The sequence below is a fragment of the Podarcis cretensis genome (genome assembly GCF_951804945.1).
Source record: "Podarcis cretensis genome assembly, chromosome: 13".
Taxonomy (NCBI): Eukaryota; Metazoa; Chordata; class Lepidosauria; order Squamata; family Lacertidae; genus Podarcis; species Podarcis cretensis.
Window position 1 is genome coordinate 57391970 of NC_137182.1, and position 14349 is coordinate 57406318.

Genomic DNA, 14349 nt, shown 5'->3' on the forward strand with positions numbered 1-14349 from the left:
TAGTTGGAAATCAGGACCAGCTTCCCCACCAGAGCAGAGTGGGGGGGAAGAGTCCCAAGGATCGGGGCCAGTGCATTCCCCACCAGGGAGAGAAGATAAGGCAGGGCTGACCACACCTCCATCGGAGAGTCAGACAATGGAGGGGAGGTCAGATCCGGCCAGTATCCCGGAAGAGGGAAGCAGTGACAGAAGTAGTGTAACGGTCAGGAGGAAGGTCACTGGGTTGGCGCGAGAGGCAAGTTCAAATGTACAGGAGCGCGGGACAGCAGAGAATGAGGATTGGGAACCGGGTCCTAAAGCCCGCCGGAGGGAGGGGGAGGAGCTAAGCGACTCAGCGTCGGAAGAGTCCAGAAAGGGCAATGCCCCAGCGGGCAGGAGGACCCAGAGGAGGAGAGAGCAGCGTAAAAGGTGGAGCAGGGCTAGGATCTTAAACTGGTGTCATAGGGGAGGAGACTCAGACGGGACTTCGCCGGTCTAGGCTTTAAGACGTAGAGCTGCGCGCTGCGGCTTTGAAATGGAAACTGAACCTCAATAAAGACTTTTGTACATAACGACAGCCTCGCGTTGGTCCTCTGTGAGCTGGGACCTAGGGTCAGCTCTGACACGTGCCTTCTAGGTCTGATTTGACACTGCATTTGTTGGAGTTATTTTTTAAAAACTGGAGGATCGTGTAGATCCGCCTTTTACCCAGACCCCATTAAATCAATCAAATATACGCTCAATATATAACTTTGAAATTATGTCACTGGTTTATGTATGAACCCTGTGTTTTATGAATGGATCGGTATTTTGGGAATTACCAAATATCGACTAGCGGGCAGACCCTCGACCTCTACCCTACAGGAGGGACCTGCTGCCACAGGGAGAGTTCCAACCTCCAGACTCCTGGGTCCTAAGGGAATTAGGACTGACTGACCGTCCACCTGCCCCCCGATATTCCCACAGGCAGCCCACCCAGAGCACCCACAAATTCACCTGGTGAGCCTCCCTCAGGTGGGCAGGTAGAAAGAAGGCAGATCCCCTAGCAGGACAGGTACTGGACTTCCTGCTCTTCCTGGATCAAAGGCTCCCCTGCAACACCCTCCACACACACAGGGCAGCCTTGGGCTCAGGTGAGCAGGAGTCCCTCTGCCTGGTCCAACGCTTCTTGCAAGGAGGAAGCACAACTAAAACCACCCACAGGGCACAGGTTTCCCTCCACACAGTACTGCAGGTGCCCACAGGTCCCCCCTTGGAGCCCCTGCAGAAGGTCCCCCTGAAGCTTCTGAGCTGGAAGGCTCTTTCATGGGTGACCATTAACCTGCAAGGAGTTAGAGGGATCCTGTCATGCTGTGATGAGACCCCCCCCCTTCACCCTGAAGGCTAATTTCATCTTCCATAGGGCTCAGGAGGTGGTCCCTGCTTTTCTCTAAGGCAAAGTCAGCCAAAGTCAGAGATGGAGGAAGAAGGGCTCTCTCTAGAGGGGTGCAAGCCCTCAAGCTCCACCTCAAGTGTGTTATGAATAAATGATCAAAGATAAGTGCATTCACACATACACAGGTGCAGAAGGACCCACACACAGACTTCGGCTACTCCAATATCCATTGTAACACAAACTCTGCCAAGAATGTAAGGTGTGACATTTTCCTCCATGTCTTGATGACAATTTCAGTTCCCAGAAGGTGGAAGAACCAACAAGGGGACCATCTATTATTTATTAATATTTCTTGTTTATTGAATTTATGTAGCACCCTATACCCAGAGGTCTCAGGGCGGTTCATAAACAAGATCACAATATATAAAATCAAATTAAAAACCACAGCATCTTGAAGCTACCAGCATGAGTTTGACCAAAATGCGGGAGGCAGTGGAAGACAGGAGTGCCTGGCGTGCTCTGGTCCAGGGGGTCACGAAGAGTCGGACATGACTAAAGACTAAACAACAACAACAACAACAGCAACAAACCACCACCCAACAACCCCCCCCCCAAAGAGCCATATTCTAAAAGGGTACTGGATGTCAATAAGGTCAACCAAAGGCCTGGTTAAAAAAGAATGTTTTTGCCTGGCACCTAAAGGCGTATAATCTATCTTGACCCAGCCCTCACCAACAGGGAGGAACTGATCAACAAAGTGGAAGTATTCAGACACTTGGGAGGAAGTGAGCATGTTCTCCTGGGTTTCATGATACAGAGAAAAGAGAAATCTGAGTGTAGTCTGGACTTTAAGGAGGCCAATTTCAAAGAGGAATAAGTACGGGAGAGATCCCATGGTCAGGAATGCTGAAAAAGAAGGAAGTCCAAGATGGAGGGGAGTTTCTTGAAGGAGAAATACTGAAGGCGCAAATGCAGAAAAGAGGGAGGCATAAAAGGAAACCAGTGTGGCTGCAGAAGAAGCTGATAGATGAGCTCAGATTTAAGAAGGGCATTTATAAGAAATGGAAGAAAGGACGTACAAGTAGCTAGCAGGGCGAATGTCAGGTGGACTAAAGCTCAGAATGAGCTCAGCTTGCAAGAGAAGTTTAAAAAATGTCCAAAGTAAGAGGAAGAACAAGCAAGTGGTAGGGACATGTGGGGGGGGGCACAGTGTACTGTCTGGGGTCTGCTGTTGTTCAGCATCTTTATACATGACTTGGGCGGAGGAATTGAGGGGGGATGCTGACCAAATGGGATGGGTAGTTAATGCTGCAGAAGACAGAATCAGAATTCAAAATGACCTTAACAGACTGGAGAACTGGTCCCAAACCAAAAATGAATTGCAATAGGGACAAATGTGAGGTTCTGCACTTAGGCAGGAAGAAACAAATGCACCAGTAAAAGATGGGGGACATGAACAGAAGTATGGTGTCCAGGTAAAGTCACATTACCCCTCTATTCTGCCTTCATCAGACCACACCTGGAGTTCTGTGTTCATTTAAGGAGGATATTGAGAAGCTGGACGGCGTGCAGAGAAGGGTGAGCAAGATGATCAAGGGTCTTGTAACCAAGTCTCATGAGGAAAAGTTGAAGAGTTGGGGGTGTTTATCATGGAAAAGGAGACTAAGAGGAGATACGAGAGCCATCTTCTAATAGCTAAAGGGCTATGCCATGGAAGATGGAGCAAACTGATTTTTTCCTGCCGCAGATGTTAGGACTGTTTGAAGTCATTCTCGAAAGAAACAGAAAAGATGATTGTAACTTTAAGAACCTTTTCTGTGAGTTCTGGGTTTGGTTTCCTGGGCTGATTAGACACAGCTGGTGATGTGTATAAAAGAAAAGAAGTCTACGGAGAGAGAACAGCCACATGCTTTGTGTTTGTTGTTTTTGTATAGCTGTAATAAAACCTTTGTTTGAGTGTTTTACACCGGTCTCATGGTCTCGTGGTTCTGTCGTCTGCCACCAGAAGAAACGCCCCCCCCCCCAACAAGGACTGAGGCCATTGATTCAAGTAACAGGAAAGGAGATTCCAGCTAAACAGTAGGCATAACTTTCTGTCAGTAAGAGCAATAGCACTGTAGCACAGACTCCACCAGAAAGTGCTGGCCTGTTCTTGATTGGAGGTTTTTCAGCAGAGGCTGAATGGCCACCCATCATACACAGTGCTATTTTTCTAGAAAAAAAGTGCCAGAACACAGCATGAACTTCTCCCTCGCTCTGGTGAGCGCCAGTTGAAAAAAAACCTCTTAATTGAGCTTCCTGCATTGCAGGGAGTTAATCTAGATGACCCTCAGAGTCCCTTCCAACACTATGATTCTACAATTCAACTATTCTCCCTGCTGTGAGTTCTTGGATGGAAAGTGAGCTTGCCCATCTGAAGCGCTTTCCACATTCCAAGCGCTGTTATGGTTTCTCCCCATATGGATTCTTTGATGGGAAGTGAGAGTCTTGCTGTGTCTGAAGCTTTTTCCACATTTGAAGCACTGATAGGGTTTCTCCCCTGTATGAATTCTTTGATGGGAAATGAGATGGTCCTTTCTACTGAAGCTCTTTCCACATTTGATAGGATGTCTCCCCTGTATGACTTCTTTGATGGGATGTGAGTCCAGAGCTCTGATTGAAGCTCTTTCCACATTCCAAACATTTATATGGTTTCTCCCCTGTATGGATTATTTGATGGGAAGTGAGACTGGCCTTGTGGGTGAAGCTCTTTCCACATTTGAAGCATTGAAAAGGTTTCTCCCCTATATGAATTCTTTGATGGGAAGTGAGACTGGCTTTGTGAATGAAGCTCTTTCCACATTCCAGGCACTGATATGGTTTCTCCCCTGTATGAAGCCTTTGATGGGAAGTGAGATAGGATCTCCGACCGAATCTCTTTCCACATTCTAGGCACTGATATGGCTTGTGCCCTGTATGAATACTTTGATGGGAATTGAGGCTTTGCTTGTGGGTGAAGCTGTTTCCACATTCCAAACATTGATAGGGTTTCTCCCCTGTATGGATTCTTTGATGGAACGTGAGATTGCCCCTTTGACTGAAGCTCTTTCCACATTCCAAACACTGATAGGGTTTCTCCCCTGTATGAATTATTAGATGGAAAATGAGACTTTCCTTGCGGGAGAAGTTCTTTCCACATTCCAAGCACTGATGTGGTTTCTCCCCTGTATGTATTCTTTGATGGGAAGTGAGATTTGTCTTCCAACTGAAGCTCTTTCCACACTCTTGACACTGAAATGGTTTCTCCAGTGTATGAATTCTCTGATGGGCAGTGAGACTTCCCTTGCGGTTGAAGCTCTTTCCACATTTCAAGCACTGATATGGTTTCTCTCCTGTATGGATTCTTTGATGGGAAGTGAGATGGCCCCTCTGAGTGAAGCTCTTTCCACATTCTAAGCACTGATGTGGTTTCTCCCCTGTATGAATTCTTTGATGGGCTCTAAGTGTGTCCTTTTCACTAAACCTCCTTCCACATTCCAAGCACTCGAACGGTTTCTCCCCTGTATGAATTCTTTGATGGGAATTAAGACTTTCCTTCCAACTGAAACTCTTTCCACACTCTTGACATTGAAATGGTTTCACCCCTGTGTGAATACTCTGATGGGTTGTGAGGCTTTCCTTCTGGGTGAATCTCTTTCCGCATTCCAGGCACTGATATCGTTTCTCCCCGGTGTGAATTCTTTGGTGGGAAGTGAGACTATACTTCCTGTTGAAGCTCTTTCCACATTCCAAGCACTGATAGGGTTTCTCTAATGTATGAATTCTCTGATGGACAGTGAGACTTTCCTTCCGGGTGAATCTCTTTCTACATTCTAAACACTGATATGGTTTCATCCCAATATGATTTATTTGATAGGAAGTGGAAAGGGAAATGGAGCTCTCTCCATACTCCAAATTTTTATATGGTTTCTCCACTGTGTGGATTTTGTTGTGGTCTCTCCAGTTCTTCATTTCCAATTGATCACCACCTGCGATGAAGGGAGAAATGGGTTAGAACCTCAGAAATAAATGGAACCCCAAATGATTGGACAATGCTAATTTACTCTTGTGATAGTGGAAGAATGGGAGGGGGTTAGACATGAAGTGTTACTACAGGGTTCACTGCCTGTGTTGACTGGTATTCATGGACATATTTGTGGGAACCTGATATGTGTAAAGCCTGGCTCTTTTCTTGAATGGATTTCATAGGGCCCAGTCATGGAATTTTCTGCATCTCTATTGTCACTCACCTGTTTGTTGCTCCATTTCCAAGGCCCATGGTCTCTTTGGTCAACCAAAAACAGACGGAAGCAAAAACAAAAACTCAAATCCTGACAGAATCTACTTTCACTTCCCTAAAAATTATGAAAACTACAGTGGTACCTTGGGTTAAGTACTTAATTCGTTTTGGAGGTCCGTTCTTAACCTGAAACTGTTCTTAACCTGAAGCCCTAAACGGCCTCGGTCCAGTATACCTGAAGGAGCGTCTCCACCCCCATCATTCTGCCCGGACGCTGAGGTCCAGCGCCGAGGGCCTTCTGGCGGTTCCCTCATTGCGAGAAGCAAAGCTACAGGGAACCAGGCAGAGGGCCTTCTCGGTAGTGGCGCCCGCCCTGTGGAATGCCCTTCCAGCAGATGTCAAAGCGATAAACAACTACCTGACATTCAGAAGACATCTTAAGGCAGCCCTGTTCAGGGAAGTTTTTAACGTGTGATATTTTACTGTATTTTTGGTTTCTATGGAAGCCGCCCAGAGTGGCTGGGGAGGCCCAGCCAGATGGGCGGGGTAAAAATAATAAATTATTATTATTATTATTATTATTATTATTATTATTATGAAGCACCACTTTAGCTAATGGGGCCTCCCGCTGCTGCCGCGCTGCCGGAGAACGATTTCTGGTCTCATCCTGAAGGAAAGTTCTTAACCCGATATACTATTTCTGGGTTAGCGGAGTCTGTAACCTGAAGCGTATGTAACCTGAAGCATCTGTAACCCAAGGTACCGCTGTACATTTATAAAGGCCTGGGCAGTTGGTTTTAAAGCAGCCTGATCATGGTTTTAAAAAGCATAACTGGAAGAGGATCCAGATGAAACAATCCATACCCTTCCATTTAAGGTGACCTGTGCTCTGCTAGGATACCAGGTGCAGTAGGTGGTTCTGTTGAGCATCATCCAAATCTGGCAGGCTTTTCAGTTTGCTATCTCTCTCTCTCTCTCTGGAATTTCAAAGCAGATATTATCATCCAACTGGGAGCCTTACCGAGGGAGGCCATGATCCCACGATTCTCCTCCATGACTTCCTTATGCAAAGCTCTCTGGTGAGGATCCAACAACGCCCACTCCTCCTCCGTGAAATGCACAGCTACATCTTCAAAGCACAGAGGACCCTGAAAGGAAAAAGACAAGGGTCCTCCTCTAAGGCAGTCTAAAGATTATCTACTACACTTTGCGGTGTGGTTTCCTGCCTGTTCATTGCTGTGTTGTGTTAATTGCAGTGAGAAGACTCAAAAATGCTGAGCAAAGGTCCACTACGCTGTACCACTTGGTCCCTGCAGGGATGGCGCTCTGAGGGTTGGCCCCACTGATGTTTTTGGACCATAAACTGGTAGACAAGTTTGAAATCTTGGACCAGCCAAAAAGGATCTGGGGTAGAATGCAAGGCTTGTGGATAGGTAAGAGGGAGGTGGTATTACTGACATGGCTTGCAATTTTTGTTATAGAAAGTATTGCTCTAATATGCGGAGATCTTTCCTATTCTATTGATTCAAGAAGGTTCTGGAAACTTGTTTGGGTCTCATGAGCTAGAAGCTACTACAAGCTGCAAGCGGCAAGTGACCAGCTGTTCATCAGTTTTTCCATTCTGCCTGGAAACAAGCAGAAGGTTCCTGATGTTTGGGTTAATCCTTCAGTGAAGCTGAGTACAGCTGGTTGAAGCTGGCCCTGTTATTTTTCTATCCCAAGGCCATGCTGCCTATTAACAGAGACCATAATTCCTCCGTCATGGATGTGAGTTTTTTATATATATATTGCAAGTGGATTGTTAAGTACTATGTAAATCCCAAAGAGGTGAATTCGTGAATAGTTATGCTCATTTCCTTTCAGTAAATAATACTGGATGAAACTCCTGCGCCTGGTCTATTTTTGGGGATCCTGCATTGTGTTTAATCTGCCAACAATTTGTTGAAGTCTAGTCTGGATCGGTATGGAAGGGTCACAAATGGAAGGCTCTCCTCTCTCCGCACCCCGTCTGCTTTTTTTTGGAGGGGGGTGCATTGGGGAATATTGGGCACTGTTTTTATGATATGTCAATTGCTTAGAAGCCCCTCGTTGCACTCAATTATAAATATATAAATAAAACTGCAAATGCTGATAAATAATACTAGCAACATGCAGAAGGCTAGTTAAGGTGAGTTGGCTATTCCTTATTTTCAGCAGATAGACTTTACTGAATCACACTTTCAGCCTTTGTTTGGAACAGCTTTGACGAAAGCAAAGAGGGAGAGAGGAGGGATTTCTTCATTCCCAGAGAAACCCTGGCTGCCCCACTCCTGAGCCTCTTTCCCCACAAGGCTCCTCCCTCCTACCTGATCTGCTTCTACAGCTGCTGCTTCCTCTCCACCACCAGGAAAAGACGGGTGAGGAGGTCTTGCCGGCATTCTTCTTTCACCTGAGAGACAAAGGTTAGTTGGAAGCCAGCAGTGCATGCTTCTCTGAAATGTACATTTCGGTGGTCATACAAATTTCATAGTTTTGTTGTGCTCTTCTGGGCCCTTGGGCCCAAATGTTTTCCTCCCCCAAATTGAAAGACTCAGAGATTACTTTCAAAAGCAACAGAAAGACCAAACGGGGAAGAAACTCCTTTCCTCCTTACCCAGGGGCCTCTCTCTGGTGTCCAATGGAGTCCTCTCTGCCTCAAAGTAATTGGAGCCCATTTCTGCAGCCAGATCCTTTTCCTGAAAGAGCAACAAAAATGGTAGAGGCAAAATGCCTTGGATACTTCCTAAAAAAGGATGAGCAATTAGTACCGTATTTTAGGATCTTCTCCCTCCTGTTTGGAGCCCCTTGGGAGTATCCAGAGGAAAGTGTCTCTCACCTGCTTCTCCACCTGCTTCCTCTCCTCCGCCTGACTCAGGAGGAAACCTTCGGCCAGGGCCACTGCCTGGGAACTGGTCTCCGCTCCACATTCCCTCACCCAGCTCTCCATCTCCGCTGGAAGGACAGCCAGGAACTGCTCCAAGATCACCAGGTCCAGCATCTCAGCTTTCGTGTGCCTTTCTGGCTTCAGCCATTGACGGTCAAAGTGGTAGAGTTGGCTGCAAACCTCTCGGGGTCCTTTCACCTCCTTGTTGCAGAGATGTCTGAACTGTTGGCTCTGCCCATCTGAGCGAAGAGTGTACACCTCATGCAAGAGCTTCTGCACAGAGTTTTCCCAGAATCCCACACGGCTTCCAGTTTCCACGGCATGGCCTCTTCCTGCTTCAGGGCCAGCTGAGTCTTGCTCATCCATCTGTGCTCTCAGGAGGCCTGCAAGAGATCGGAAAGAACCTTTTTTTCTGCCATTTTCTGTAGGTTTGAATTAGAGGTGCTAGCAAATCCTACAAAGCAAACACACTTTATTGCTATAAAATTGACACATTGTAAGGAGAAGAGAAATGTTCTCTGAGCAAGTGTGGTTGAGTCTTGCTAGGAACCAGGGCTGGACTGTACCACAGCCCAAGCTGTCAGCACCACAATCTCCAGGTCCCAGAATGACAACATAGCCCTTGTCTACAGACTCCAGAGTCCTTCAGCAGATCAGGAGCAAGGGGTCTACTCATGAGTATGCAGTCCTTGAAACTCCTCTGATGACAACGACTAAGGCTAGTTTGTGGTCTGGAAGGCCATAATGTATGAGATTATATGGAAATAGCACAGCTTTCTGGCTCCATGTTCCTGATATTACTTCCCCCATCTTGCTGTGTTGTACTTAGCGTGAACCCCCAGTGGAATTGGGGTTGCATTATTTTCTGACCTTGCTTTCAGTCAGGATGGGATCCAGATTGCCTGTGCTTGACCTGGTTGTGGAGTTTTGTTTTGTTTTTGGACTCTGCTGCAAAGGTAACTCTGCTTGCACAGGTGCGAGGCTGAGATGCCCCAAAATGCCCAGGGAAGCAGGCCTTCTTGGGAGTGGCACCCTGCCTGGGGAACCTCCTTCCCAGCAGATGTCAAGGAGATAAAGAACTGCACAACTTTTAGAAGAGATCTGAAGGCAGCCCTGTATCGGGAAGTTTTCAATGGCTGCTGTTTTATTGTGTTTATAATATTGTGCTGGGTTGGGACAACTCAGTCAGATTGGTGCGGTACAAATATTATAACCACCACAACAGCATTGTTTTATTAATATACTGAGTGCATATGTGCATATATCCTGGGTTTCTGATGAAAATATATTTTCCCTTATTTAAGCATAATTTAATAATGTATTTTAAAACAAAGGAACATTTATTTGTGGCATCTGATGTCTGGTAGACTATTTCTATATACGGAGGAGGGTCCATACCACACATTTGTGATCTCCTTGTTCCAATCTTTCACCAGTTTTTCTTTTTTCTTTTTTATTCATTTCATTTAGAAATATTTCCATTGTTATTATTATTTATTATATCTGTATACCACCCTACACCTGTAGGTCTTAGGGCAGTTCACAACACACAGTTACAATATAAAAGGCACAAAATACAGATTAAAAATAATTTAAAAAACTAATGTATACAAACTGGGGGGGGGGGGAATACACTCGCCAACAAAAGCCACAAATAGAAAAGAAATCTAAGATTCCAAATTAACACCCAACATTCAAAAACAATTGAAAACAAACCCACCCCCAAATAAAACAGAACCCTCCCAAGTTAAAACATTCATCACCTCTATAACAACAACTTGAATTTCTATACCTATATTCATTATGTAAAGCAACCTAGGAGTGGACGACAACCATGTGTAGTCACAGGCAACACATTCAGGGGCCAAACAGTTCAGCCAGCTGCCTGGATCAGGAGTAGGAGTAGCAGAAGCAGTAATAATAACAATATTTTCCTTTCTTATTACAAACATTTTCCCACAAGAGAAAAACGCACACTTTCTACATTCAGCTACCTTCCAAAATTCTGCTCCTGCGTCAGAAACTTGGCTATGATCTTTACATCAGGTCAGTGCCTAGAATCCCCCCCCCCAATAAACCAGCACTGCTGCTGCCAACGTCCAGGCCAAGCTGCGCTTGATTTAAGGAGCAGGTAGAGGAAAGAAAGTCGGCTCCGTGGAGGGAGGGGTTGCCCAGGTGGATCAGCTGAACACGGCGCCCTCCCGCGGGGGAGGGCTCAGCTCCCCGGCTCTGCTTCTCCACGGATGGGATCCTTGCAATGCCGTCTCTGTGGAGAAGCCCTGGAAGACGAGCTGGAAACGGGCCCACCATCCCGCGGCCACATTATGGGCTGGGATCCCCCTCTCGAGTCATGGCATAGTTATACGCCCCGCTTTTTCCCTCCAGTGAGCTCAAGGGGGCATCCATGGGTCTGTAGCTGCACACCTCCTGGGAACGAGCCCCCGCCCTGGCTTTGCAGAGATGGAGGGGGAGGACCCTGGGCTCCCTGATTTGGGGGTGGGTGGGGGTGGGCAGGGAACCCCTCTTCTCCCCAACGCCCCCTCCGGGGGAAGAGAGAGGAGACTCACCAGCGCGCAGAAGGCGCCCCACGAGGCAGCATTTGCAAAGGAGACGACAGCCCCCTCCCCCTCTTGCAGGAAGGGAGGGGGAAGGGAGGACCTCCCCCCCCGCGACACTTTTTATTTCCTGTCCTCTCTAGGAATCGCTCACCTCCTTTTAACCCTTGGCAAGCCGTGCGCACCCATCTCACCCTTCTCTTCAGAGCAGGAGCCCAGCAGGAGGCACGTGCGTTGCGCCCAGTCAGAGACGTTTTCTTCGCTGGGGGGCTCTTGGCTGACGTGCTAAGCTGCTCCCTCCCTTGTGTTACGGAAATGAAGGGGGGGCACATCTTAGATATCCGTTTTCCGCCTCCCTTCCAAACCCCTGGACGATGAGCCCAGCCACCTTTGTCCAGAGTCGCAGAAGCACGAACTACATTACGCCTTGGCCATCAACCCACAGTTCAGTAGACTTCTGGGTTAGCGCCACCGGTAACGGCGGATTCCCTCTGACTTGGAGGGACCAGCTCTGCGGAAATCGGGTCTGTACCGCTGCGGCGAAGCGGAGACCCTTCAAAAATCACAGGCGGGTGAAGCCTGATCGCGGGACTCGGCGGGCACCCTTTGCGCCCCCCCCCCAATTTGCAAGGAAACCCGACTACGGGCTCCGGAGCGAAGCGGGCGAGTGGCGCGGTGCTGTGAGTCAACTGCTTCTTCCACGGAGCGAAGCCGCACAGCCGTTACCGGAGAGCGCTGACTTTTTCCTGGGACAATTCGACTACAAAAGCAACTACCCGTGAGTAGGATAAATTGAAACAAGGAAGAAAAAAAAGGTCTAATTCGATACCGAAGCGGGGAGGCATAAACAGGAAGTCCGCCTTCCGCTTTTTGTAAATAGACTAAAGCAAAGAAGTTTTAAGCCAAAGCCTTTGTTACGGCAAAATCCGGGTGCGAGGCTGCTCTGCCACCCAGCTCATCGGACTAAGTCCGCGGGTCCCTGCGGAGGAAAATGAGCTCAGCCGGAGACAGGAGCAAGCAGCAGAAGATCCAAGTTTATTGCGCAACAGGTTCAAGGCGAGATTGAACAGTGAGAAAGGGGTCAGAATTCAGGGCCGGTCAGAGGTATGTGCCTATCTCTCCAGTCACCGGCTGAATTCTTTCGACCTCCCTCCGGCGACTCCCGGCAGTAAAAACACTCGAGGTCCGTTCCGGCGATTTTTCTCAGGCTGTGAGAAAAACACACCAACTGCTTCTCTTCTCCCTGCTCCCTGCATATCCCCAGGGAGGGGAATCAGACTCAGACAGAAATGTATCTACATGTTTTATTCCTGTCTTCAGCAGTCAAACAGTAAAAGAGAAAACATGTCTGCTCTCTTCAACAAACAGAGAGAAACTCCAAACTCCACCCATGTACATCCTGTACAGGTCATATGACACACACACTGAGCTAACATCCGGTGCTCAGTACAGAATGGACTGCCCCTTTGTTTCCATGGCAACAGTCACATACTTCCTGTTTGGCTTTCCAGCCACAAGCAGCAGACTTGGCTGCTATAGCCTTTGCTTGCTGCTGCATTGCTGCTTTAGAATAACATACTCCCCCTAAAGTATCAATGCGTGCAGCGAGCAAAGCGTCATCCAGAGAAGAAAACAAACAGTTGTTATATGTATAACACTCCCCTGTTGTTTCAGTTCCACCCTTGGAACTACACGCCACTGGTTTTACCAATGTACCTCTCTGGTTGTGTGACTTCCAAGGAATGAGTGCTTCTGCATTACCTTGGTTAGCAACTCTCTGTTGTGCCTTTGTCTCTGACTCAGACACAGCTTCAATTTGACCTTGGTCGTTTACAACAGCAACACATGCAATAGCTTGGTTGGCAAACTCTTTTGAATACCTCTTGGGTGGTACACCCTTCGTTGCTCTCTCAGACCTACGTAAGAGGTGCTGCTCTCCCTTGCTTTCTGGTTCAGCCTCTGAACTCTCTGGAGAACCAGTACTAAGCTTAATCAGTGGTTCATCCTCCTCTTCTGAGGGTCTAGTCATTATGTGAGATTTCCTCTCAATGACTGTGACAACTGAGCTGTCTGAGCTATCGCTGTCATCATCAGTACTACTGAACTCAATAAGATCAAACTCATCATCATCATCATCATCAGAATCATCATCATCTCCTGTGGGAAATGTGTGAACAATCACTCGCTCCTGTTCAGGAGCACTCTCTAGAAATTTTGTGAGAATCACCTTACCAGATTCAGACAAAATTACTCTGTAGAGACCCTTTTCATAACCCACAAAAATGCCTCTGGCATTCTTTACTCCACCTGGAGCTTCTGTTCTCACATGAGACCCAAAAACCTTGAAATGGGCAACAGAAGGTTTTCTTTGGAACAGTTTCTCAAAAGGAGAACATCCCAAGTCTTTTGAAACCTTTCTCAACCACGTGTAACAATATGACATTAGTGACTCAGCCCAGTACTCATGTGGCAGACGTGAACTAAGCAATTGCGCATGCATTCCCTTTTGCAATTCTTTGTTCACCCTAACACAGACACATCTGTTCCAAGCTTCTTCGGAAGCTGCAATTTTGTGTCTTATCCCTTTCTTCTTCAGGAACCTCTGGAAATCCTGTAAGAGAAAAATTGGCTTCTCATCTGTGCAAAGACAATCTATGTCAGCATCATGCATATTTTTAACCTTATCACAAAACTCTTTAAACCTTTCTAAGGCTTCTTTCGGTCTCTCCAAAAGATAAATCCAGACAAAACCTGTAAAAGAATCAACACATATTAGGTAATATTTTGCATTGCCTCTAGATGGTGCTAAAGGACCAATCACATCAGCATACACCCGCTGAAATGCCCTGTCGACCCTTGAGGTGACCTGCTTGGCGTTCTTCTCAGCTACACCTGCAAAAGAAATCATGTTAGAATCACAAGAATTACATTCCATGTAATCACTTTGATCAAAAGTCAACAAATACAGTCCATCTTTCTCTTTGGCAGAAAGATACAACTCTCCATCTTTGTAGATCTCACAGTTCTGATCATCATAGGACAGTTTTAGTCCCTTCTTGGCAATCTGCGAAACGCTGAGCAGACTGTACTTCAACTCTGGAACCAAATAAACATTGTTTATAGTCAAGTTCAGACTTTTAAGATACACAGTCCCAATTCCGGTGGCTTCCAGCTCTCGACCGTTGGCTTGTTGTACAACGAAGCTTTGCTTCTTAAACGACGAAAACAAATCCCTGCGATGGGTCATGTGAACCGTCGCTCCCGTGTCTAAAATGAAGGA

General features: G+C 46.9%; 1 protein-coding gene across 6 annotated transcripts in view; it reads right to left on the minus strand.

Moving 5' to 3' along the window:
• LOC307202139 (uncharacterized protein) overlaps window positions 1-14349 on the minus strand; it is a 49155-nt gene that overhangs the window by 17945 nt on the left and 16861 nt on the right. For 2 of the 6 annotated variants that reach the window (XM_079951850.1, XM_079951848.1), the window contains exon 1: window positions 11082-11158. In XM_079951850.1, coding sequence (XP_079807976.1) covers window positions 11082-11113 — 32 coding nt within the window. In that variant the 5' untranslated portion in view covers window positions 11114-11158. Of the gene's footprint in view, window positions 1-3391; window positions 5362-6633; window positions 6761-7957; window positions 8041-8244; window positions 8327-8466; window positions 8919-11081; window positions 11169-14349 lie in introns of those variants that run through there. The other 4 variants (XM_079951847.1, XM_079951846.1, XM_079951851.1 and 1 more) reach the window with 4 other exon arrangements.